This window comes from Vulpes lagopus, chromosome 12 (assembly GCF_018345385.1).
Source record: "Vulpes lagopus strain Blue_001 chromosome 12, ASM1834538v1, whole genome shotgun sequence".
Taxonomy (NCBI): domain Eukaryota; kingdom Metazoa; phylum Chordata; class Mammalia; order Carnivora; family Canidae; genus Vulpes; species Vulpes lagopus.
The window spans coordinates 13,355,637-13,382,068 of NC_054835.1; the positions used below are offsets into that span (position 1 = coordinate 13,355,637).

The 26,432-nt window shown below is 57.1% G+C and overlaps 1 protein-coding gene across 9 annotated transcripts in view; it reads left to right on the forward strand.

The window, feature by feature from the left end:
• Positions 1–957: 957 nt before the first annotated feature.
• The window catches only part of CACNA1B (calcium voltage-gated channel subunit alpha1 B), a 196,188-nt gene continuing 170,713 nt past the window's right edge, over positions 958–26,432 (forward strand). For all 9 annotated transcript variants that reach the window (XM_041725818.1, XM_041725820.1, XM_041725821.1 and 6 more), the window contains exons 1-3: positions 958–1,362; positions 2,317–2,422; positions 5,889–6,028. In XM_041725818.1, the coding sequence (XP_041581752.1) occupies positions 1,082–1,362; positions 2,317–2,422; positions 5,889–6,028 (527 nt within the window). In that variant the 5' untranslated portion in view covers positions 958–1,081. The remainder of the gene's footprint in view (positions 1,363–2,316; positions 2,423–5,888; positions 6,029–26,432) is intronic.

Genomic DNA, 26,432 nt, shown 5'->3' on the forward strand with positions numbered 1-26,432 from the left:
GAAGGCTTCTTATCTGAATGTTGTGAGGACCGAATGGACGAATAGTGTATGAATGGAGTAGAGCAGGGTCTGGCACAGTAGCCACTGTGGAAGCACTTGTCATTCCTTGTATGAGATTGTCAGCTCCATGAAGGCAGAGCTGGGTGCTGAGTGTCTGACATCTACTAGACATTTAGAAGAGTCATTGGATGGACGGACGGATGGATGGACGGATGGATGGATTAAGAGTAATGGCAGGTTCTCGTTAATTTTCATTGACTGGATGGTGGAACAAAGGAATTTCTGAACTGAGATTTTGGAAGTGATTCAGTGCATGTTGACAGGAAGGCCTAGGATAGGACGGAGGTGCCGAGGGGCCCCAGGAGAGACTTGTGCATCCTGAGAACCCAAGACTAGGGAGTTGAAAGCATGGTGTATAGAGGTGTCACAGACTCCGAGAGGATGGCAGGAGAGGGCCCCCGGAGCTGGGATCTTCTTGGAGGAGGCCAGTGGTCTGCAGCAAGGGGAGTGAGGTGTGGAAAGAAACATGGGGAGCCAGGGGCCTAACCGTCCGCAGTTTGGGCTGGAGCTTCTCGCGGCTGGTGACGCCTCCTGCTTCTGGGGGCAAGGGAGGGTCCAGGAGGTCAGCTGGGCCGCCCGTTCCGCCGTCGAGGGCGCCCAGGCCCCTCCGGCTCCCGGCCGCAGCCGCCCGGCTCAGCATCTGGCCAGCGCCCGCCCCGGCGCGAGGCTGGACGCGCAGACGGCGCCCGCGCCACGCGCCCGCCCCAGCCCGGGGCTCAGCCGGGAGGGCTGGTGGCGGGGACCGGCCGCGGGGGACAGGGCGGGGGCGGCCCGCTGGGGGCGGGGCGGGCGGCAGCCTGGCGGGCGGGGCGAGCGCCGATTGGCCGGGAGCCGCCACGTGACCGGCCCCTTATAGGGCGTGGTGCGGGCGGTGGAGTCGGGTGCGGCGGCGGGGCCGGGCGAGGTCCGGTGCGGGTCCCGCGGCTCCGCTGCTGCTCGGCTCCGAGCGCCTGGCTGTCGCGCCCGGCGCCCTCCCTGCCGGGGCCGCCGGGCCGGGGGATGCGCGCGGCGCCCGGGAGCCATGGTCCGCTTCGGGGACGAGCTGGGCAGCCGCTATGGGGGCGCCGGCGGGGAGCGGGCTCGGGGCGGCGGGGCCGGCGGGGCGGGCGGCCCGGGCCCCGGGGGGCTGCAGCCGGGCCAGCGGGTGCTCTACAAGCAGTCGATCGCGCAGCGCGCGCGGACCATGGCGCTGTACAACCCCATCCCGGTCAAGCAGAACTGCTTCACCGTCAACCGCTCGCTCTTCGTCTTCAGCGAGGACAACGTCGTTCGCAAATACGCCAAGCGCATCACCGAGTGGCCATATCCTGCCGGGGGCCGGGCCGCGCGGGGGCCGGGGGTCCGGCCGAGGTCGCGGGGCCGGGCCGGGGCGCGGCGTCCGGCGTCGGCGCCCCGGCTGGCCTGGGTGGGGCGGCCTGGGCGGGGGGCCGGGCGGGCGCTGGGGCGGGTCGCGTGCTGCGCCCAGTGGCCATCTTTCCCGGGGTCGGGAGGAGGGTGCGACCTGGGGAGAGGCGGATCGGGGACGCGGCTCTCGGCGGGGAGGGGGCGGGGCGGGGCTCCGGGGCCCTCCGCGCGCCGCGTGTGCGTGTGTGAGCGCGCGCGCGTGGTCCTGGTGGCGGCGGCTGCGGGAGCGGGCTGGACGCTGGGTGGAGCCCCCTGTCCCTGGACTCGCCCCTTCACTCCCCGGGTGTGGGTGCGGAGCGCGCGGCCAGCCTGGAGGGCACCCGAGGGCGAATCCGTGTCCGTGGAGGTGTGGGCGCCCCTGTGGACGCGAGCCCGGGCGCGTGCCTGGCTGCAGGTGCCTGCGTGTGTGTGCGGGCATTCCACGAACCCGGTGGTGCGCGTGCGTGCGTTCAGGACCCCGGGTACACGTATGTGCGAGTGCCTCTGTGGGTCCGTGTGGCTGCGTGTCCCAGGTCGGGGTGTGCGCCTGCGCGGGGTCCTTCCTCCGGCCTCGCGCGGGGGGCGCAGTCCCCTCCCTTGGGTCGCGGGGAGCCGGGCGGAGCGGGGGCGCTGTCCGCGGTGCTGACGGCCGCCGGGACGTGCGGAGGGGCTGGCCGCTGACACTGCAGAGGCTCCGCCCCGAGGCGGCTGGGGCTGAGGGCCGGGAGGACGGCGTGGGCTTCCCGCCGGCCCTTCCCAGCCCCTCCGGAGGGGGCCTGGCCGCGGCTGCTGCGTGCCCCGCGCTCCGTGGGCCTCGGCCTTCGCGCCTACCTTCCCCCGTGGCGCCTCCTGGCCAGTCCTTAACCCACGCACTCCGTTTGAGTACATGATCCTGGCCACTATCATCGCCAACTGTATCGTGCTGGCACTGGAGCAGCACCTTCCCGACGGGGACAAGACGCCCATGTCTGAGCGGCTGGTGAGTGTGGTGGCGGCCGGGTGGCAGCCGCTTGCCCGATTCCACGACCCTCCAGGATCCGTGGGTCAGTTTAGGTTCCTGGAGCAGGCTCATCCAGGTGGCTCCCTTCTTTTTTTTAGTGGAGGAAGAGGAGAGAACGCAAGCAGCGAACACCTCCCTCAGGGACAAGAGGACTGGGGTAGCCAGCCCAGCCCCTGATAGGAAGGATGACTTGAGAGAGGCCACGTTGGCTAGCAGCTCCTCTGCCCTGGTCCACAGCCAACCCACACCCTGAATGGGCTGTCCAGATCCATGACCTTAAATCTTGATCCAAGAAACTAAGTGAAACCTAAGACGGGGAAGGGGCGTTAGTAATGGCCCGGGGTCAGGAATGTCAGGGTCTCTGAGCACCCTGGTGAGGGGTGGCCTGGCTGCCACCCTTTCCTGCTGGGCCGGTCCCTGTGGTAGGGACCTGGGTCTAGGGACTGTCCACTTGTCCTTCAGAGTTGTCTTTCCTGCTCTGCTTGGAATCCCTTCCCTTTAGGGCCACCCCTTCCCAGGCCTTCTTCCCAAACATCCTGAATCATTTTCACCCACTCCTGTCAAGAGCTCCACAGATCCCTGTGGTGTCCTCTATTGCACATGAGAATCAACACTCTAGGGCAGGGGCTCTGGAGGGACAGAGACAGAGGAAGGGTGGTATTTGGAGCACTGAGCCCCATTTCAAAGGTGAGGCCATGTCCCCTAGCCCCCCAGTCTTTCCTGCTGACCTGACCCTTTTGCTTGGGCTCGGTGTAGGCTCCTAGGCCTGAGAGATTGAGCCTCAAAGTGGGGAGGGGACTGGAGAGGGGACCTGGGGCCTGGCTGCAGAGCTGCAGAGGTCCTAAGGTCCCTGAGAGACAGCCCACCTCCTGGGGGCATTGAGCATGGAGAGAGAATCCCTCTTTCCTGGTACCCTGGCAAGTGACGATTGACCCTCTCCATAGCTTCTCTTCCTAACTTCAGTGGGACAAGGCAGTAGGCTCACTGTAGGAGCCCTGAATGCCTCCCCTCCCTGCCATCCCAGGCCAGGGGTGGGGAAGGGAAGACAGAGTGAGGCTGACCTTGGGCAAGGCACCAAAAGACGGCAAGGAAGTGGACATCAGGGGACGGGAGGTTCCTGGAGCAGCCCTAAGCAGGCACTTGGAAGGCCAGGGTTGTGGGAGAGGAGAGGTATGAAGGAAGGCATGGCCGTGCCACCTGGCAAGAGTGGGTGTGGTCCCTGTGGGTGACTCTTACCCCATGTGGAGCTAGATGGGTCACTGGCCTCCTGTGGGCCTCATGTGCACACTGGTGTTGCGTGTGCTTGTGCTGAGCGTCTGCTCTGGAGGCCGGAGAAAAGGGTGAAAGTAAGAGCACGGAACCTCTGCCAGGCCACAGGGCGTGGCCGTGCCTCCAGGGAAGTCTGGCAGGGGTAGGGCCAGAAGGCAACGGGCCAAGAAATGGTGGGGGGCAGGGAGGCCAGCAGACAGCAGTTGGTCTCAGGCTTGTCCCTGGTGGGTGGCAGGTTCGAATGGGCCAGCCGGCCATCTGAGCAAGTCTGAGCTCCCGCTTTCCCGGTGAGGGAAGGTTTGCTTTTGGTGATGGGGGTGGGCCATTGGGAAGACAAGCAGAATGAGCCCAGCCTGGGCTGGGCCTAGAGGCCTGAGGAGCCCTCCTGACCTTAGTCCTGTGTGTAGACATAGGCCTTAGACTCCTGGTCGGAGAGAAGGCTGCACACACAGCAGGGCCTGGAGAGGAGGGGCTGTGGCAGCTTTGGCCTTCAGTCCAGGAGGCTTGTGCTGGTGCCAGGGGAGTAGGTTTGGGGCTTGGTGGTGCAAGGACAGCCTCTTCATTGTTTGCCAGCCTGGCCCAGGGTGGGGCCTCCACAGCTCCCTGTCTCTGGAGGCTCTGCTTCCCAGCCACCTATCAGCCTTTAGCCAGGACCCTCAGCTGGCAGTCCCACCCCACCCCTCCCCAAGCCAGCCCTCAAGAGAGGGGCTGGGGGAAGAGCCATGAAGAGAGGGACCTGGGGTGGGGTCACACCCCATCTCCCAGCTCTGGCCTGCTCTCTTATGTGTCCAGAAGCTCTCTGTGAAGATGTGTGTGTTCGAGCCAAGCTGTTCCCTGGGCCAGATGGTCAGCAGCCCCTTCCCTTGGGGAGAGGGGACCCTCCAACTTGGCTGGACCTAAAGCTTCCGGGGGATGATGTCTGTCATGAGTCAGCATCTGGGTAGCAGAATGGGAGAGCTGGGCTGCCCGGGCCCCTGGGGGCGGTAGCTTCCGCCAGGCACAGCTGGGAAGGCCCAGGAGCAGGGGTTACCAGGTCAGATGGGGAGAGCTCCTGAGGACCAGCTCCTTGGGGGAGGAAGGCACAGGGCGCTGGCCCTCAGTGGGAGCCCATCTGGCTCTCCTGTCCCCTGCAGCCCCCAGGTGGCTGTCCTCCAGTCCTCCAGCGCTGGCCCCTCTCTGGCAGGGCAGAGCCAGTTTCCGAAGGGCCTCCTGTGGCTTCCTGAGGGCAGGCCCTTCCCACTATCTGCTTACCTGCTTTTTGCAACAGCAGCCTTGGAGCACAGGTGTCCAGAGTCAGCACTCAGGCTATTTCTTAGGCCAACCCTCCCAGTGCACTCCCTTGGCCCAGTTCCCTGGGGCACACCAGCACCAAAGCTCTCTATGCCACCCTCCCCCAGAGAGCGATGCTCCTGGTTACTTACTGCACTGTCTCTGCATGCCTCTGTGTGGCATCCTCGTCCCCAAGCTCCATGCAGCTTGTTTCCTGCCTTGCTCAGCACCAGAGGGGTCTGGCCCTCGTTGATGCTCTTGGCTGAGTGACAAGATTGCTTTGGTCACACTGTCCCCTCCACCTGGAATTCCTTTCCTTGCTGCCCAGCTGGATGCCTTACTCTCCAGAGGCTCCCTGAGGCTGGGCTGTATTTGTGCCCATCAAGATTTGTATTTGCAAGTTATGATTATCCAGAAGATGTGTGTTGAATGACTAAGTGGGTCCTGGGTTGCACTCTAGGGACTTGGGGCATCATCCAGGCAACTTCTGTAGTGGTTGGAGCTCAGGACCAAACCCAGGTCGCTCAGGGTTTGAATATGGCTCTCTTTCCAACAAACTGTGAGTCTCCAGCCTAGACCTTGACCTCTCTGTGCCTGTTCCCTTTAGGAACAGGATGACAACAGTGCTTAACACGCGGGGTATTGGATGGAGTATAGGAAAGCTCACAAATGTTGTCAACTGCTTAAGGGCTTCGAGGGGTGGGCCGTCCCAGGACCCCTCCCCATCGTGACTGGGATGTCACTGGCTATGGGAGCAGGGCGGAGGAGCAGGCTGGCTAGAGGCAAGGGCCAAGTTGGAGATGTCTGTGGGTGGCGAGGCTGAGTGGGGAGTCAGAGCTGGGGCCATGGCTGCGGTGTGGCTGCTAGCCTCGGGGGTGGTGGCGATCCTCTCTCTGCTTCTCCCCAGGACGACACAGAGCCCTATTTTATTGGCATCTTCTGCTTTGAGGCGGGGATCAAGATCATAGCTCTGGGCTTTGTCTTCCACAAGGGCTCCTACCTGCGGAACGGCTGGAACGTCATGGACTTTGTGGTGGTTCTCACAGGGTAGGCGGCCAGGGCCCGGGGTGCGCCCTTGCTTGGGGCTGGGGGTTGGGCCGCAGTGTGCACGCCCGGCCGCGCGGGTGTGGCGGGTGCGGGCGGCTGCGTGAGGACAGGCTGGCCCCCCCTCCCGCTCCGGGGCCGGGTTGTTGCCCGAGGATGGCCATCTTGGCCGAAGGGCTCACTGGCAGTGCTCGTCCCAGGTGAGGCTGCTGCAGAGCCACAGGCCCGGTCCGCTGGGTCCGTGGGGGCGGGGCGGGGCGGGGCGGGCGAGGGGCGGGGCGGGGCTCCCGGGGCAGGGGCGGGGCTGTGGGCTCCAGCCTGGCCAACGTCCAGCGTCCGACGCACGTCCACGATCAAGGCCGCATCCGAGGTCAGCCTGCGGTCGGCCGGAGGTGCGCTGAGCACATTCTTAGTGCAGGCGCTGCGCTGGGATGAGTTCGTGCGCCTGATGCGCTTCCTCAGTGTGTCCTACCCACTACGTTCCTCCCCGAATGGCCCCTGATAGTGACCGGTTTGTGGTTCCCAGAGCAGTCCAGGAGGACGGGCTCGGCGCAAGGCGCAGGCAGGGCACCTCGCTTGTCGCCCGCGAGCCGGTCCCCTGGGTCCCTGTCTGTCCCTAGCCCTGGAGCAGAGCTGTTGCTTCTGCTCGGGGCGCAGTGGCTGAGTGCTTGGGGAATTGGGTCCACAGGACCTGTTTGCACAGCGCAGGCCCCAGGGACCGCAGTCTCCTCTTCCCTGGGGCCTCGGTCCACCTCCTCAGAAAGACCCAGAGCCCAGATCAGGGGGAGGGAGCAGGCCTTGCCGTGGCCCTGAACACTCCTTCCCAAGGCTGGTGATTGTGAACATGGCCTCTGACCTTGTGCTGGGCTGAGCTGCCTTCGTGCAGTGAGCAAGTGTGCAGAGGTGCTTTGGGCAGAAGGCGGGGATGGAGGAGGGCACAGCAGGTGCCCCAGGTCTGGGGCTCAGGCCTCCACGGGCTTCTGCGTGTGAGAGGACACAGATTGGCTAACTAGCCTCTGGGCTCCCGCAGACGGGCTCTTGGGGTGCCTGCCTGCCCTGACCCTGTTTGCTCCAGGTGGTGATGGCTCGGCCACAGTGTCTGGGCACCCCCAGTGAACATCAGGGAGCATCACTGAGCATCAGGAAGCATCAGGGAGCAACAGCGGACATCAGGGAGCATTGGGGAGCATCAGGGAGCATCAGAGAGCAACAGGGAGCAACAGGGAGCAACAGGGAGCAACAGGGCCTCTCAGCTGGCTGCTGTCTCGCAGGGATGGCACCGCTGACTGCTTGCCCTCTGTGCCAGAGCCCATGCACTTCCCTGCACCACCACCGATGGGATGGGTGCCTCTGGAATCTGAATTAGTAGGTTTTCTGCACCAGGGGCTGATTTCCCTTCCATGCTTCATAGTGACTGGGAAGGGAGCAGGAGTGGAAAGCCTTCTGCTGGGAGAAGTGGGGTTCTGAGGCAAGGTGGATGCAGCCTACAGCTGCCTGAGCCTGGGGCACTCCCACTCCCTGGTGGGGGTGGTGTTGGTGAATTTGCCAAAATTCCTCTGAGGCCTGGTGGAGATCGCAGCCCCGTGGACGATGCTGGTGGGGGTGTGCAGGTGAGTGTGGCCCAGTCCACGGGGCTCCGGGAATGGTGTCCAGGAGTGTCCCTGTGTATATTGCTCCCTCCCTCTAGGCATGCGTCCCTGAGGACAACAGTGCTTATTTTTCAGGGTGTCTCTGGAGCCTTGCTTGGGGTGATCCCAGGAGGGGTCAGAGGAGAGCATCTGCTGAATTAACGGGTTACTGAAGCAGGGGTGCAGGGAACGGTCTGGGAGGTCTAGTCCTGCCCCTGGGAGGCCATCGAGGTATAGAGTGTCTGGGCTTCTGGGAGCAAGGCAGGGAGGCAGAGCAGCCCCTGCTGACGCCCCTGGCAGGACCCCTGGTCTTCTGAGAGATGCATCCTGCTTCCAGGTCAGGGGGCCGGTCCCTCCGTGGGGTTGTGCCCAGTGACGCACAGGAGGGTAGAGGATGGGCTCACCTTGGCCCCAGCGAGGGGTCCCCGGTCCTGCCCCTTCTTTGGAGACCCCTCTCTCTGTGCATTTGTTTTCTCTCTGATTTTTCTCTTTCTTGGGTCCCCTTCTCTCCTGCGCTCTGTCGTCCACTCACCCCTGTCTCTGCATCTCTGCCTCCTTCCCTTCTTCTCCCTGCCGTACTTCCTTGGTCCTGTCTCTGCCTTTCACACCTTCTCTCTCTCTCTACTCTCTCTGTCTCTGTCTTTTCCTCTTGTTCTTTCTTGCTCTTTTTCTCTTTCTGGCCTTGTTCTGCGTCTCTCCTCGGGGAGGCAGAGCCTCTGCTCTGTCTGCAGGAAGAGGGCCAGGGTTGGCACCAGTGGTTTCCAGCCTCCCTCTCTCTGCACATTGTCCCCAGAGGTGGCTCTAGGTTGGGAGCGGGCCCCTAGGTAGGGAGGGGGCTCACCCGGGAGCCCAGAGTCGCACGGGGAACCTGCTCTGTTGCTCCTGCTTGCAGCTCACAGGGACTTATGCACCTGGGTGTGTTTGCACGTGGGCATGTGCTAGAAGGAGGCCCCAGGCCCATTTTGGGGTGAGTGCTAGCCCGTGGGGAATCCAGGGAGTTACCCTGACCCAGCCGCCCCAGAGCTGAGGTCCCTGTGGGTGGCCATGGGAGGGGCATTACTTCTCATTACTTTGTTGTTTTTAATTAGGGTTTAGTTAATTGGCGCTCAGAGGGCTGGAGGCCCAGGGTGGGGAGGGGAGACTGGCTGGGGAGGCCTTGTTGCTTGGTGAAGCCCAGCTTGTCCCTCGAGGCCACCTGGGGACCCTGTGCTTCTGAGGCTGGTGAATAGGTCATGGGAGGAGCCTGGGGCGGGGTGGGGTCCTGACCTTACCTCAGGAAATGCTCTCTCCCTCATACACCCACCCGTAAACCAAGCCTAGCTTCACCCTTGGTGGTAGGGGGCACAGCACCTTGTCCTGGCTACAGGGGAATGAGCTGAGGGCTGTCCTGCCTGTGGTCCTTCTGTCTGCCCTCTCGTCCACGCACCTGCCTGCTAATCATTTGTTGACCACTCAGCACTCATTTATGCAGAATTTGCTGAGCCTCTGCCAGGCACTGGGGACACAGCAGTGGACAAAACCCCTGAAGCCTGTGGGCAGCTTTCCGGGGGGCACAGTCTCCCCAGCCCTGCTGTTTCTCCTTATTGTGGATAGTCTTCCTAGAACATTATACTTCACTTAACGTGAGATGTTTCCTTGTGGCCCTCACGACCCCTGCCCCTGAATATATGACAAATATATCACTGCATTTGCGGGTGGGGTGCCATGAAGATTACTCCATCCTTTAGTTCCCCGCATGCAAGAGGCAATAAGGGGTGCAGAGTGTGGCCTGGGAAGCTGCTGTGTGTGGGATGCTCGGGGGAATCCTCCACGGTGAGTTTAGAATGTTGTGAGGGATGAGCCACCTAGATACTTAGGGAGGCTGTGGTGAAGGTGTCAGCGCAGGGCACAGGCGAACTGCTGGTCATCTGAGCCCAAGACTAGACAGGATCCTTGGGGAAGCCGCCCTCTGAGCCCAGGGACCTGAGTTTGTGGGTTGGGACTGGTCAGTGAGGTGGGTGGAGAACCCCAAGAGGAAAGTGGATGGTGTTTCAGGAAGGAGGAGCTCTTCTTGAACAGAAGCAGGAGGAGGATGCACAGTTGAGGATGGCATTCAGCAGCGTGCACGTGGTGGGCTCCTGACAGTGGCTTGCTGGGAAGTGCTCTTGCAGCAACGGAGGGGGGGTTCGTGGTGAGCACCTGTGGTGGCTCTTCTTTTCCAGGGTGTTTTGTAGCAAAGCAAGGCAGAAGCTGGGGTAGTAGCAGAAGGGAGATGAAGGGGCAGGATGAGGGCTGGAGCCTGTGGGCTCGTCCAGGAGGCAAGGACTAGCAGGGGACATAGACAGCAAGTGCTGGAGAGACATCCTGGGTGGATGAGGGGAGGTGCCACCAGGGGTGCAATGCGTAGGTGTCTGGGTCTCTCGGTGGGAAGCAGAGGTGGAGATGGGGGCCCCGGAGGGGGGGGGGGGCTGGTGGGGGAGGTGGAGCCAAGTGTGCCCTGGGCTGGCCTGTGAGGAAGCAGCGTCGTCGGTGCACCAGGACTCAGACTATTGTGTGACTGGTGAACTCGGAAGCAACACGCGGGCTAAGATGTGGTGCAGAGAGAAGGTTAGAGGCTGATGTACAAGGACCAACGGGGTGTGAGACGGGAAGGGACAGGGAGAGGGATGGCGAGATGGAGAGAATGGCTTTGTCCCATCTCCCACCTCCTCCTTGGCTTCCTCTCTGTGCACGTTCCCTCCTGTCCTCGGTGTGGAGCAGTCCACCCCCTCGTGCACTTGGAAGGTACTTGTCAAATGCTCTAGCTGCTAGGGACACGGTGATGACAGGGGGGCTGCCTTCTCCTGGGAGTGATGGTGAAGAGCAGTGGCGAGCACATGGCCTGGGCAGGTTGAGGATGAAGTTTGTCCCTCCGTGGGGGTCAGGAAGGTCCCTGAGAAGCACTTGGCTTTGCAAAGGAACAGGCTGGATGGGTGGGTCTCATGCAGGAGGCCGCGGGGCCATGGGGGGCTCTGGGTGCAGGGCTGGCTGGATATGCTGGGGCTTTGCACTGCGCTGCAGCTGGAGGGATCATTGGCCTGGTCCTGGTGCCCAGGAAACCCTGAGGCAACCCTGGTGTGGCACCTGTACCGCAGCCCGTCTGTGTGTGACTTCCTGATGCTGCCCCCTTCACTGTCTCCATCCTCCCAATCCCCTTGGAAGCCCCGCCACACCTTTGGTCCTAAGGGTTGATTCCAGCTGGTGTTCAGGGCAGGGGTGGGGGTAGGGTCCCCTCAGACCCCAGGGGTCTCTTCCTGCTGGCGGAGAGCCCAAATCTCCAAGCCCTGAGTATCCCTGCTCCTGCCATGGCCTCAGCCTGGTGCTTTCCTTGCTGGTCCTAGGGGACAGCAGAGAAATGTGTCCCAGCTCAGGTGGTTGGCTCCTCTAGGGGACCTTTCCAACCGCAGCTTCTCATTTTACTTCAAATTAAACTGGGATTTCTTTCCAGGACATGTAATTAGAGCTCAAGGTCCTGCCTCCCTGGACCGGGCCTCCTGTGGGAAGGGGAGGGGGAGTGGGCTGCAGTGCGTTGGGGTGGGGAGGGGAGTTTGGTTGTGTGGCCAGCCCTTGGCCACCAGTAGGCCTGCTGCTTCCTGTCAAGCAGGGGACATGAACAGCCTGCCTCCTGGCACCAAGGAGGCCTGGCTAAAGAAGGTGGTGAGGTGCAGGAGAGTGCTGTGGAGAGTGCTCCCCCCTGCCCTGGGTCAGAGGGGTCCAGAGGTGTGGACCCAGGTGAGCAGTGACTTGTGCATCCAAGTGTGGACACCAGGGAGCTGATGACAGGTGACTTCACACCTGAATACAGGGGGACCCTGTGTGTGAGTTTGAGATGACAAGAGACACCATATCTCAGTGCCCAGCAACAGTGGGTTTGGACGTGGGCTGCCCCGTGTGTGTCTGAGCCCTGGGCGCCAGAGCAGTGTCATGTCATGCCTGGTCAGGTTAGGTGGTTCCTGGGGGGGTCTCTATACCTGGTCAGGTCAGGGTTCCTGGGGGGTCTCTATGCCTGGTCAGGTCAGGGGATTCCTGGAGGGGTCTTTATGCCTGGTCAGGTCAGGGGGTTCCTAGGGGTCTCTATGCCTGGTCAGCTCAGGGAGTTCCTGGAGGGGTCTTTATGCCTGGTCAGGTCAGGGGGTTCCTGGGGGGGTCTTTATGCCTGGTCAGGTCAGGGGGTTCCTGGGGGTCTCTATGCCTGGTCAGGTCAGGGGGTTCCTGGGGGGGTCTCTATGCCTGGTCTGGTCAGGGTAGTACCTGGTCAGGTTGGTGGTTGCTGAGTTGGTGCTGGGTCTGGTTGGGGGTTTGCTGGATTTTTTCTCCTTGTCTTCACCTGGGGCTGGAAACAGCCTCCTCAACATGTAGCTGGGACCAGGGCGAGGGGGGCTGAGCTCTAACAAGTGGTCCCTGGAGCAGCCGAAGGAGGCTGCTGAAGTCTCAGGTCCTCTAGGCAGCATCCAGGGGCATCACTGATGATCCAGACCTTTCTGTGGACCCCAGGGTGCTGTAGTATCATGGAGAAGTCCACCCCCAGAGTGGGCTGGGGATGGACGGGGCAAGGTGCTGTGTGGACCCCCTCTTCCCCCCTGCCTTCCTGCTGACTGTGGGCTCCTGGGGTCTGCTGGTCCCTGGGGCCAGGCCTGGAGCTCTGAGCTGGCTTATGTAACTGGAAGGAGGTGGGTAGGGTGGAATCCCGGCCTCCCTCAGCAGCACACGCCCCCGGGCTAGGTATTTATAGAGGACCGGCTCACTCCCCTCCGCTTGCCGCCTCTCATGTCTCCTCTCTCCTACTCCCCTTCCCCCTTCTTCCTCTGTTTTGGGGTTCTTCACGCTCTCTGGGGCTAGAAGCAGCCAGACCCAGGCCCCTTTTCAGGCGGTGCCCACAGAACCCCCCACTCCCGCCTTATGTCCAACGGCATGGCTGAGGGGGACCACCAAGGGCCCAGTGATCCTGGGTAGGGCAGGGGATCCAGATCGTTGGCCCTCAGGAGCTGAGCGGTGCTGCGGGCAGCGGACTCCAGATTCAGGCTCTGGTCCTGGGGTGTCCTGAAAGTTGGCTGGGCCTAGGCCTTCCCATGTGTGGTGGGCATTGGAGGACTTCTGGGCAGGAGCCTCAGGTCAGTGTGCAGATGCCTCCGGGGCCCTGCATGACCTGGGAGCACCTTTTCCATGCCATCTAACACAGCAGCCTGAGGGAATATTGGCCCAGTCTCTGCAAACCTGCTGCCATGGAGCCCAGGCAGAGATACAGCCAGCTGCTTCCTGGGCAGCTCTGGACAGAGAGTGAGGAGGTTTCATCCTGAGGGAGCCTTGGAGCCTCGGGGATCAGACTTGGGGCCCCTCCACCCAGCTCCCATCAGGTTCCTCAGGGAGGGATGGAGGGGAGGTGGGTGGTGCAGCCTGGGGACATCAGTGGAGTTTTGGCTGCTGGGAGAGGATAGGGTGCTGGAAGGCGGCTTCTGGGAAGGGAGGGGACACAGCCAGGCTGCTCCGTCCTGGGTCTGGGGCTGGTGGGCTGGGGAGCCGCAACCAGAGTTCTGAGATGGGCTCCGAATTAGTTGTCAACCTTTCAGAAGAAAGAGCTTCGGGGCGCCTGGTGGCTCAGTTGGTGAGGTGTCTGACTCTTGACCTCAGGGTCCTGAGTTCAAGCTTCTCATTGGGCTCCACCTTGGGCATGGAGCCAGCCTGCTGAAAAATAAAAAAAGAAGCAGAAGGAACTTTTACATGAAAATCCGCATTTCCATCTGGCTTGGGAGAGGCCTGGAAGCCTCTGTTCCCTTGGGCTCCTGCAGGTCTGTGGCCTCCTATCCAGGCTCTGCTACCCCAGGCGCCACAGTCCTGCCCACAGGGTCCTCCAGCACCCCCTGCTTCAGGCAGCTGCCCTGACCACCTCTTCTCATACTGGTGAGCCGGGAGCTGTGCATTCACACTGACGTAAGAATGGCTGTGAATATCTTCTTGCTGCTGGGCCTGGGGCTGGTAGTGGCAGAGCCGGTGCAGAAGGGGGGACACTGAGCAGCTGCGCCCCCTGCCTCCCCGGCTCCTGGGCCCTTCCCAGGCTGTACCACTGGGTTGAGCAGGGCTGGGCTTTTCCCGACCCTGTGCCTCCCTCCCCTGCCTGGGCCACCCCCCACCAATCTGCTGTCAGATGGACCTAGAACACAGTGTTTCTCAGGAGGCCCTGGGCATCCTGCCACTTGCCCTGCCAGCGCCATCCTGCACCCCTCGCTGCTCCCCACTCAGCACCTGCTTTCCCAGCTTTGTATCTCGGCCTCCTCCCTGAGGAGACCCTCTAGGAGCCCCCACCACACCAGCCGGGAGGCAGGAGCTGGTGTGTCGGGTCCCCTGCCCTCCCCCAGGTGATGGGGGGCCCTCTGTGGCTTCTCTCCAGCTCCTGCCCTATTCTCTGGCTTCTTCATCCTTTGGCCCCACGAGGCACTCCATCCGGAGCTCCTCGACAGACCCATCTCTCCGCTCACAGACATGCTCCCTTAAAGGGCTGTGCGGGGTCAGCTTGGCAGGGGTGACTCAAGCGACAGACATTCATTGGAGGCTGCAGGGCTGAAACCAGGTGCTGACAGGGTTGGTTTGGGCTTGTGGACCGCCTACCTGTCGTGCTGTCCTCACGCGGTCTCCATGCACACTGAGAGGTCTCTGGTGTCTCTTCCTGTTCTCAGAGGACAGGGGGGTCCTACAGAATTAGGGCCCAGTGTTGTGACCTCCACATGCAGTCACATTAGGGCGAGACTTCCATGTAGGGATTTGGTGGTGGGGGACACAGTTTCCGTTCCTCAGACGGTGCTTAGACCCCAGGCTCTTCTGTTCCTATCAGCCTCGTGCCCCATTGCTGATATGCTCACCCAATCCTGTGGGGTTGGAACCCAGCCTGGAGAGAGGGAGCCCACCTGAGCCCACAGGCACAGGGTGCTGTTGGGACTGCACACAGGCCTCTGTTTGCCACGGCTGGCGTGTGTGGCTGAACCTCATCCTCCTCCGGCCCTATGCCCTTCCTCTGACAGTGGGCCCCGTCTTGTCCCCTGTGGGCATCTGCTCTGCGCCCTGAGCAAGCAGCAGCTGGGCGGGACCCGTGAGCACTGAGGATGGGCGGGGCAAAGGGTGGGGGTGGGTGCTGGACCTCCCCTCCCACCGGATGGTGCATTTCCTCCTTGGGGACCCAGGCGGGGTGGATGCAGAAGGGTTCCAGAGACCCCGGGTGGCCCCTGGCTCCTGAGAGCGACGAGGTGTCCTGAGCTGGCAGCTGCTCTGAAACGATAGTCCTGTCGAGCCATGTGCCGCTATTAGCACCTCTGCTTGAAAAACTGAATATTTTGAGCTACTTGTAGATTCTCAATATACACAGACAGTGATGAGATGGAGGCACAAAATCCCAGGTGGGTGTTTGTGCCTTGTGGCCCCGTGGCCGTGCCACACTGGCCTCGGGCCTTGCCCTCCCTGGCCCCTTGGCAGTCACAAATCCATTCTCCATTTCCAAAATGTTTTATTTTTTAAATTATTTATTATTTATTATTATTTTTTAAAAAGATTTTATTCATTTTTTCATGAGAGAGAGGGAGAGACACAGGCAAAGGGAAAAGCAGACTCCACGCAGGGAGCCTGATGTGGGACTCAATCCCGGGACTCCAGGATCACGCCCTGGGCTGAAGACAGGTGCCAAACCACTGAGCCACCCAGGGATCCCCCTGTATTTTTAAGAACATTATAGAAATTCAGCCACACCTTTGGGGACTGGCTTTCTTGGCCGAGGCAAAAGGGGAAGGTCTGAGAGGCATCCGTGGCTCCTGGTCTGTCTGACCACTCACCTGCTCGAGGACACCGGGTTGCTTCCAGGTTTTGAAACAACACAAGCAAGTTGCCATGCACATTCCTATGCAGGTTTTCGCGTGAACGTGTTTCCTCTGGGACGAATGCCCACGAGTGTGATGACCCAACTGCTATCGAGAGGTGGTATTATCTCACATTCTTTACGTTACCACTAGTAATGTGTGAAGGCTCTGGGTTCTCAGCATCCTCGCTGGAATGTGGTGTTGTCACCACTTTTTGTTTTAGCCATTCCAATAGACATGCCACGGAATCTCAGGGTGGTTTTGCTCTGCATTTCACCACCGACCAGTGGTGCTGGTGACACAGACAGCCTCTGCAGCATCTGTCTGCCCATCTGTGTGTCCATTTCAGTGGAAATGGAATTGTTGGATGCCGGTCCGTTGTCAGGCATGTGACCTGCACGTACTTTCTCCCAATACGTAGATTATTTTTTCATTCTACAAAAGGGATTTTTGCAGAGTGGAAGACTGGAGGGTTAATGAAGTCCAGTTTACCAGCTTTTCTGTACATGGGCTGGGCTTGCAGTTTTAAGTCTAAGAACTCTTTGGCAACCCTCAGTCCTGAGAATTTTCTCCTCTGGTTTTTTGTGTGTTTTTTTTTTTTCCCTACAAACTTTATTGTTTGACATGTCACTTTTAAGTCTGTGACCTGAGTCGAGTTGGTTTTATATCAGGTTTGAAGAGGAGGCCGAAATACGTTTTTTCCCCTCCTGTTGATGGATGTCCAGTTGCTCCAAAACCATTTGTTGAAAAGGCTCTATTTCCTCCCTTAATTTTTTTTCTTTTGTACTTCCGTCAAAAACAATCTGGGCATGATTGAGTGATGTGTTTGGGATTCTCTCTTCTGTGCCACCAACCTGTGCATCCAGCCCTACACCAGACTTGCGCTGTCTTCATTGCTGTGGTCTCGTAAAACTTAAAATCATATAGACGCAGGCCCCCTACTTTCTTCTTTTTTTCCCCCAAATTGTTTTAACTCTTCTTTTTTCTTTCCTTTCATATAAGATTTTGGAACAATCTTGTCAATATATTCACAGATCTTGATAGGAGCTGTGTAAAACCGGTATGCTAATTTGAGAGAATGGACATCTTTCTTTCTGTTGCATCTTCGCATCCGTGAGCATGGTCTGTCTCTCCGTGTGAACCTTGTTTGACTTCCTTTACTCAGCATTTTGCAGTTTTCAGGATTCAGGTCCTGCGCATGTTTCGTAAGATTTACATCTAAGTTCTCTTGTGTTTTTGCTTGAGTGGAAGTGTAGTTGTATTCTGTTTTTGTTTTTATTTTATTTATTTATTTATTTATTTATTTATTTATTTATTTATGTATTCTGTTTTTAATTTTGGTTTCTACATGTCCATTGCCAGTATCTAGAAAGACAATAGATTTTTTAAACGCTTGTCTTCCATCCTGCAACCTTGCTGAATTCATTAGTTCTAGGGGATATTTTTTTTAAGGTATTTTGTAATTTTCTATGTAGACAACTATGTCGTTTGCAAGTAGAGACAGTTTTATTTCTTTTGTTCCAATCTGTTTGCCTCCTCACGGCTTTTCCCGCCTTCCCACACTCACAGGACAGAGGGCACCGTGCTGAGTAGGGGTAGAGAGTGGACGTCTGTCTGGTTCCCCTCTCAGGAGGAAGACACTCAGACGTTCACGCTCAGCTTTGCAGGTGTCTGTGACTCAGGTGAGGCAGCTCCCCTCTGTTCCTATTTTTCTGAGGATGTTTGTTGTGAATCAGGGTCACATCATTGAATGTTCTTTCTGCATCAGATCCCGTGATTTCTGGGCTCTGGGATATGGTGATCACAGTGATGGATTCTGCATACTGAACCAGCCTTGCCTTGTGGGGTAAATGTGGGCATGGTTTGCACCTCTTTGTCACACCCTGCTGACGTCCCCATGCTGGTAGTTTGTGAAGGACTCTTGTATCTGTGTTCATGAGGGTTGGTGCTCTGCAGTTGTTTTGGGTTTGGTACCGTCTTGATCAGGTCTTACGTCAGGATACTGTGAGTCTGGAGCTCCCCTTGCCATCCTACATTCTGGAAACCGTTGTGTAAAAATGCCGTGAACTCTTTAAATATTTGGTAGGATTCTGGGATGCCTGGGTGGCTCAGTGGTTGAGCATCTGCCTTTGGCTCAGGGCGTGACCCCGGGGTCCTGGGATCAAGTCCCACATTGGGCTTCCTACATGGAGCCTGCTTCTCCCTCTGCCTGTGTCTCTGCCTCTCTCTCTGTGTTTCTCATGAATAAATAAATATTTTTTAAAAATTGGTAGGATTCTGTGGTGAATCCAGTTGGGCCTGACAATTCCTTTTTTGGGAGTTTTAAAATTATGAATTCAATTTCCTTAACAATTAATGGGCTATTTTAATCATGTCTCTCACATGGGATGAGTTGTAGTGGTTTGTGCTGTTTAGGGGAGTGGTCCGCTTGGTCTCCACCGTCGGATTCCCAAGCGTGCGGCTGCTCCGTTCCTCGTGCACAGCCTGCCTCACCTCTTGGGACACTGTGCCCGTCCTGTCTCTGTCCCCGTAGTCCCACTGGGAGTCATCCACTATGTGATTTCTTCAGAGAACCAGCTCTTAGTTTCATTCTCTCTCTCTCTCTCTTCTCAATTTCACTTATTCTGTCATTATTTCCTGCTTTTGGTCTGCTTTGGGCTTGTTTTACTCTCCCTCAGTTCTCATGGTGGAACTTCGGTTAGTGATCTGAGATGTTTCCTTTCCTTTCCGATGTGTGCCTGTCGTGTGAGGAGCCAGCCTCCCGGCGCAAGCTGCACCCACACTTTGCATAGGCCGCGTTTTCCCCATGATTCAGTCCCGCATGTGTTTAAGTTTCCCCGCAGACTTCTCCTCGGACCCGCAGGCTTCTCCTCGGACCCGCAGGCTTAACGGCGTGCTGTGCAGCTTCCGAATGTCTGGACATTTTCCCGGAGCGTTGCCTTACCGGTCTCCACTCTGGCTCCGCTGTGCTGTGTCCCGCCTCTCCGGGCCAGGTCGGGCGGGAGCCCCGGCCCCTCCGGGGCTGGCTGCAGACGGCGCTCCCAGGTCCTGGGCATCCCGGCTGGGTTTCAGTCCCCGTGCCCCCGCCTCGGTCGCGAGGGCGCTGAGGGCCCCCTGTAACTCGGGAGGGGGTGCTGGTCTTTCCAGGCTGCCAGCTTCTGTCCGGCATCCTGCAGCCCTGTTGCTGGGCGCGTGGGCAGCGCCGCCGCTGTGTGTCCGTCTTTGTCTCTGGTGGTTTGATCTGCCCCGAAGCAGAAATTAGCAGACACACTGCGGTCGCTATGGCTTTTCCTCGGCTCATATCAGCACAGTATGTCTTCTTCTACCTTTTTACCTCCAGCCTGTCTGTCCCATGACGTGTGAAGTGACTTTCCCGTGGACAGCCCGCAGGTGCGTCATGATTGTTTATTCTCCTTGCCACCTCCTTTGTTTGACTTAGTTCAATTCCAAGCAGTATGGTTATTGACGTTAGGACTTGAGTCCATTGTGTTTTTTGTTTCTGTTTGGCCTCCCTCTTTTATGTCTCTGATTTTGTTTTTCTTGTCTTCTCCTGGGCTACTTGAACAGATTTTGTAACTTATCTGTGTTGTTTTTTTTTTTAAAGATTTTATTTATTTATTCATGAGGGACACAGAGAGAGAGAGAGAGAGAGAGAGAGAGAGAGAGAGAGAGGCAGAGACACAGGCAGAGGGAGAAGCAGGCTCCATGCAAGGAGCTGGATGTGAGACTCGATCCCAGGTCTCCAGGATCATGCCCTGGGCTGAAGGCGGCGCTAAACCGCTGAGCCACCCGGGCTGCCCCAAGCATAGAAATTTTCTGTACCTTTGAGTCCCATCACCCTCCTCCACTGGTAATATAACTACCTTACATATTTCCTGTGCTTGTGTGTGTGTGTTTTTTAAAATATTTTATTTATTTATTCATGAAAGACAGAGAGAGAGAGAGAGAGAGGCAGAGACACACAGGCAGAGGGAGAAGCAGGCTCCATGCAGGAAGCCTGACGTAGGACCCGATCCCAGGACTCCAGGATCACGGCCTGGGCTGAAGGCAGGCGCCAAACTGCTGAGCCACCCAGGGATCCCCTGTGCTTGTGTTTTTTTTTTTTTTTAAGATTATTTATTTATTTATTTATTTATTTGTGATAGACAGAGAGAGAGAGAGAGAGAGAGAGAGAGAGAGAGGCAGAAACACAGGCAGAGGAAGAAGCAGGCTTCATGCCGGGAGCCTGACGTGGGACTCGATCCCGGGACTCCAGGATTGCGCCCTGGGCCAAAGGCAGGCGCTAAACCGCTGAGCCACCCAGGGATCCCCCCGCTGTGCTTGTGTTTAAGAGTTTTAATTTTATTTATTTGAAAGAGAGCAAGAGACTGTGTGTGTGAGCAGAGTGGGCAGGGGCAGAGGGAGAGGGATTCTCAAGCAGAATCCATGCCCAGTGGGGAACTTGACTCAGGGCTGATCTCATGACCCTGAGATGGTGATCTGAGCCAAAACCAAGAGCTGGATGCTCATCCCCCTGAGCCATCCAGGCGCCCCGTCCACTGCTTGTGTTGAGAACGGCTCTAACTTTGCTTCAACTGTCAAACATAACTTATAAGACTCAAAGAGAGAAAGGAATTGTGTGGTTTTTACCCTTATTTTAAATCTTTCCATTGTGCCTCCTTCGGGGTGGCCAGTGATTCCTTGTTTCCATCATGTCCTTTCTGACTAGAGACTTTTTTTTAAATTTTTATTTATTTATTCATGAGAGACACACAGAGAGAGAAGCAGAGACACAGGCAGAGGGAGAAGTAGGCTCCATGCAAGGAGCCTGACATGGGACTTGATCCCGGGTCTTCAGGATCACACCCTGGGCTGAAGGCAGGGGCTAAACCACTGAGCCACTCAGGCATCCCAGACTAGAGACTATTTTTAAGTCATTCTTTTAGGGTAAGTGATGGATTTTCTTGGCATTTCTTCACCTATCAATGTCCTGATTTCCTCATTCCTGAAAGATATTTTTGTTGGGTATTGGTGTCGGGTTGATACTTCTTTTTCTTCCGCACCAGGGAGTACTGGTGCCGCTTCCTCCTCCTCCCCTTCCTTCTTTTCCAGCTTCTCCTCTTCCTCCTCCTCTTCCTTCTCCTTCCTCCTCCTCCTTCTTTTCCCCTTCATCCTCTTCCTCCTCATCCTTCTCTTTCTCCTTCTCTTCCTCCTCCTTCCTCCTCCTCCTCCTCCTCCTTCTCTTCCACTTCCTCCTCTTCATCTTCCACTTCCTCCTCCTCCTCCTTTTCCTCCTCCTCTTCCTCCTCCTTCCTCCTCCTCCTCTTCCTTCTCTTTCCTCCTCCTCCTTCTTTTCCTCTTCATCCTCTTCCTCCTCCTCCTTCTCTTTCTCCTCCACTTCCTCCCTCTCCTTCTCTTTCTCCTCCTTCTCTCCCTTCTCCTCCTCCTCCTCCTCCTTCTTCCTATTTCCTCTATTTGGATGTTGAGTCCATCCTGTTAGCTTCTCATTTTGGTTGTTGTATTTTTCAGTTATAAATTTTAAAAAATATTTATTTATTCATTTTTTATTATTTTATTTTTTAAAAAAGATTTTATTTATTTCATGAGAGACACAGAGGGAGAAGCAGGCTCCTAGTGGGGAGCCTGATGTGGGACTTGATCCCAGGACCCCAGGGTCATGACCTGAGCCACCCAGGCACCCTATTTATTATTTTAGAGAGAGAGCACATGCGGGAAGGGAGGGGCAGAGGGAGAGGCAGAAACTCTCAAACAGATTACTTGCTGAGCACAGAGCCTAACATGGCTCCATCTCTTAACTCTGAGGTCATGAGCTGAAATTAAGAGTTGGATGCTTAACTGACTGCATGACCCAGGTGCCCCCAATTATAAAATTTTTATAAGATTCTTTTTTGTATCTTTTATTTTGTTGATACTTTGTTTTTTTTGTTTGTTTCAAACATGCGTGTAATTGTTTGTGGAAGCATTTTTATCATAACTGCCTCAATATCTAACATTTCTTTGATCTCAGCGTTAGCATCTGTTGATTGCCTTTTTTTCATTCAGTTTAAAATCTTCTTGTTTTCATTGAATGACTTTTGATTGAAACCTGGACATTTCTGTAGTATTTTCTGAGACTGGATCTTACTTAACCATATTTTAGCTGGATCTCTGAACCTGATCCTTAAGGGTCCCTCATGCTAGTGACTTGGAGGTGTCTCTCCCTGGGGTATCCATGGCTGCTGTGAGAGTCTGAGGTCACGATGACCTCACTGATCAGGGCTTTACTGCATTTCACCAAAGCAGTAGGCCTCTTGTGAGCCTGGGCAACTCAAAGGCTTGATGAACACCTGAGGGGCCACCTTGTGCCAGTGCAGGTAGGGGTGGTGAGGGTCAGAGAGGTCAGAATGAGGGGCTGCATAGCACATCCCTGCAAGGGTCACTCACTGTGCCCTGAAGGAGCTTGGGGCCTTACTGTCCACTCTGCAGGATTCCCTCTTGTCCTGCCCTATTTAGAAGTGACTGGGGAGAATGGCCACATGTGTCTGGACTTTTCTGTGCTTTGGGCAGGGACTGACACTTATGGTACAGAGGGCTGACCTCAGCACGTGTGTCAGTATGTGGCTTGAGGCCCTGGCTAGTGTCCCAGCCCCATAGCTTCCTGAGTTGTGAGCTGGACACTTGAGTGTACTGTCTGAACATGTTTCTTCCTCTACAATGTGGGGGTCCCTATGCTGACCTCTGAGAGTCCCCAGTGCACAGTAGACAGGCCATAGTGTTTTTGTTTGAGGGACACGTGAGTGCCGTCAGTGCCAGGAGTAGGGGCTTACCCACGCCAGGCCTGGCCCTTCTTCTCTCCCTGAGGCTGCCTGGGTTACCGTAGGCTCAGGGCCTCTAGTGCAGGGGACATGGGCCCAGCAGGCCCTACGTCTGTGCTTTCTGCTCAGCTCTGGGTTGAGAGTGGGATGGGAGGCTGAGAGGATGCTGAGGCATCTTTGGCCAAGACCCACAGGCTGTCTCCATGGCAACTGCCAGCAGCCTCCTGGGCAAGAACCAGTACCTGGGAAGTCAGTGACAAAGCAGTTCCTGGAGATGGTGCTGCCTCTTCCATGAGTCTGCCTGCTCAGCTCTTGGGTCTCCTTGGGCTGCGGCCTGAGTGGCATGGCTCCTCAGTGGGTCCTGGCCCGGAGACCCCTAGCCTGCCTGTGTGAGCTTAGGCAGGGTCATGCAGTGTGGATGCTGGTCTCCTGGGGAGCCCCTCACCTCCTCACCCCCTCGTTGAGGACAGCAGTGGTAGTTCTGAGGATGCTGATGCTGGCACCGCTGCCACTAGCGGGTGCTGATACTGTCAGGCACATCTTCCAAGGGTTCTCTCATGGAACTCTCACGCTGTTATTTCCATATCACGGAGGAGAAACTGGACGCTCAGGCGTGTGGTGTCTTTCCGAAGTCCAGTGGCCAGGAAAGTGCAGGCTCACACTTGGATCCTAGCTCTGGTGGCCCAGGGCTCAGGTTTCCCCAGGAGAGGCCTGTGGAGCCCGGGGGGCTCATGTCGGGGCAGAGAGGGCACTCCCAGCAACCTGGCCTCAGCAGGGCCTGAGCTTCCTAGAAGGGGTTGAGTGGTGCCTCTGAAGAGCTTCCTACCTCAGGCTGGGGCTGGGAGGGAGCTCAGCTCAGCCTGGAGCCAGAACAACCATTGCCAGGGTCACAGCATCTCTGAGGAGATGGATGGGCACCTGCATGCCAGACCCTTCTCATGGATGTGTTGTCCAAATTGAGGTTTTCTTCAAAGTCAAAGGGACTTGCTGGGTCAGGAGCACTGGCGAAGGCTGCCAGGGGCAGTGGCAGAGAAGTGGTCACCCTGGCTCTCTTCCCTTTGTTGCACTTGATGGAATGGGAGTCCTAGGTCGAGCTGCCAGCTGCACCTGGGGGTGGGCCAGGGACTCCATGTACCACCGTAAAACAACATGATAGCCATGCCCCTTCCCAGGGGACAATTGTGAGGTTCAGCAGGGCAGGACCCTCCAACCCCAGGCCATCCTCACCAGCCTTTTGTCATGGTTCCAATGGCTGTCCCGAAACACTGGCTGATAAGCTTGGGGACTGCTGGGCCTACTGGGTCTATGGTGCCCCCCAGCTCAGCGTGGACCCTCTGAAGGGCTGGGGCAGGGCTGTGTCCTGGGAGGGGCCGCAAGAAGCAAGAGCAGGAGGTAGGGGCAGGCCCGGGGTAACTACCAAGATGCGTTAATGGGTTAATGTTGGGCTGGGGATTAGGGCTGGGGGCAGTGGGGGCTTCCCTATCCTCCCCCTTCCTCTCAGATGCACAGCGGTTGTGGCTTCCCGCCCTCCTCTGGCAGGTCTTGGCATTTTTAGAAGAGTGGCCTTGTGGGGTGTGGCTAGGTGGGGTAAGGCGTCGGACACCGGCTCTGGCTGTGACCCTGTGACAGGATCCCAGGGGCTGTGGCACAGACAGCTGGTGAAAGGCAGGGTGACCTCGGCTGGGCCCCCAGTGTCTGGGGGGTAAGCTCCTGTTTAGGGAGCCCACCGGTGCTGTCGCACAGTGCAGGGGGAGAGGGGGTTCTGCAGGGGACGGGCTGCTGTGTCTGCGCGTCCCGATGCCCTGTGTCCTTTTGTCCCTAGTCTGCTGTGTGTGTCCCCACATCCCCAGCACATTACCCCTTTGTGCCCCATGTGCTGAAGGTGACCTGGACCTGGCAGCTGGGTGATGATCACACGCGGCGGTTCCGTGTGCTCTGGGGCCCAGATCCCCGTGTGTCATATATACTTGTATGTCACCTCTTTTCTATTTGTATAGCAGCGCATTGAGGTAAAACTCATGTACCATAATGCTCACTTTTTTTTACAGTGTGTGTAATTCAGTGGCTTTTAGCATGGCTGTAGAGTGGCACAGCCATTGCTGCAACCTAATTCTAGAACATTTCTGCCAGCTCCCCAGGGAAACCTCCTGCTGGCCCCCCAGCCCCTGGCCACCCCAACCCTCCTTCCTGTCTATGGACTTGTCTGTTCTGGACATTTTTTTTTTAAGATTTTATTTGATCATGAGAGACACAGAGAGAGACACAGAGACACAGGCAGAGGGAGAAGCAGGCCCCCTGATGCGGAACTTGATCCCAGGACCCCGGGGTCATACTCTGAGCTGGAGGCAGACCTGGACTCCTGGGGCTCCAGGCAGCCTGTTTGGGATATTCACTGCCGACGTGGCCCCTCGGGTCTCACTGCTCCCACTTAGCATGTTCTCCTGGCTCTGCCAGCCTGTCGTTCCCGTGGTGTCACCACCGCGAAGTCCCCTAAGTTGTTACCTTCTGCACCGCCACCTGGTGCCGCGTTCCAGGCTGGGTCCGTGTGGAGCTCCTCTGCGTCTGCGCTGTCGCGATCCGTCTGGCTGATGAGCCACCATCCCGTGACACCTCTCCGCGTGACTGTGGCTGCTTTATTTTGTGTTATTTCAATGTGAGAGACTCCCAGTGCGGACCGGCCGCAAGTGCCTAAGTGTGCGGTGCTGTTTCATTTTGCCGAGTTGTTTTCGGACTGGAGGGGAGGCCTTACCTTACGTTTCCCACCAGTTGTATTGAAATCGTTGGCTTCGCAGCAGCTCTGCCACCAGGGGCGATAATGTTCCAGGGCACTGACTTCTCCACCTCTGGCCGCTTCCCTTTCAGTCCCCATGGCTGGCGAGTCTGGGGTGTGCATGCGGCACCCACCGAGCTTGTTTAATTTTACGCGGTCCCTCTGTGGATGCCTTGCCATTGCCTTGCGCAGTAAGACCACTGCGCTTCCTTACCTGGCAGGCCCTGGAGGCAGGGAGCCCACCCCCACCGTCCCCTCCCTCCCTGACTTGCACCACCACCTTGCCCTCCAGGATTGTTCTAGAGCCAAGACCTCGGGAAGAGTCAGTACCGAGAAACACTTGCTGAAACCAGGACGCGTGCTGAGACCATCTATCTCTGTTAATACTGATGCTGTTGTTAACGTGACATCTGTGCTCCAAGGACCTCAGAGTCATTATTATCTTGCAGTTTTTATTTTTATTTTTTTTATTTTTATTTTTTTTTATCTTGTGGTTTTTAATTCCAGTGAAGGATAAACATTTCTTTTTCCTGTGTAAATAAAAACTATTGTTTCTCTGACTTTAAAATGCTGCCATTGAAAAGAATAAAAACCATGGCCCACAGTCTCACCGTCCAGAGGTAACCACCGTCAGTATCTTACTCAGTTTCTTTCCAAGATTATTCTATGTGTAGGTTTTAAATACACAGCTGGGATCATCCTGCAGGGATGTCACCAGCACCCTGCTTCCGCCGCATGCAGGCCACCCCCACGCGGAGTGCACTCTGCAGATGCGGTTCTCCTGCCATGTGGATGGGCCTGGGTCACCCAACCCCTCTGGTCAAGCATGTAGTTTAGGTCCAATTTTGCTTTTACAGAGAAGACCCAAGATGTACGTGTATCTTCACCACACCCCTGATTATTCCCTTGGGGCAAATGCTTAGACATTGAATGATAGTTTGCTTTTTTCCCCTCTGTAAATCAGAATTAAAAATTCTTTAGTTTCCTGTCATTTGGTTATGGTTCTGTTGTCACATCCTTAAGCATTTTTGTGCTTAAGGGCTCTGCTTCTGTGTTTCGATCCAAACTCGCTTGGTGCTTGCTCTCTCTGCCGGTATATCTCCAGTTGCTGAGCTCGGAGCAAAGGCTCCAATGTCTCCTTAAATGAGTCCTTTGCTCTTGGCTCTTCTTTTCTTATCTTTTTTTTTTTTTTTTTTAAAGATTTATTTATTTATTTATGATAGAGAGAGAGAGAGAGAGGAGGAGGGAGAAGCAAGCCCCATGCCTGGAGCCCGATGTGGGACTCGATCCTGGGACTCGATCCTGGGACTCCAGGATCGCACCCCAGGGCAAAGGCAGGTGCTAAACCGCTGAGCCACC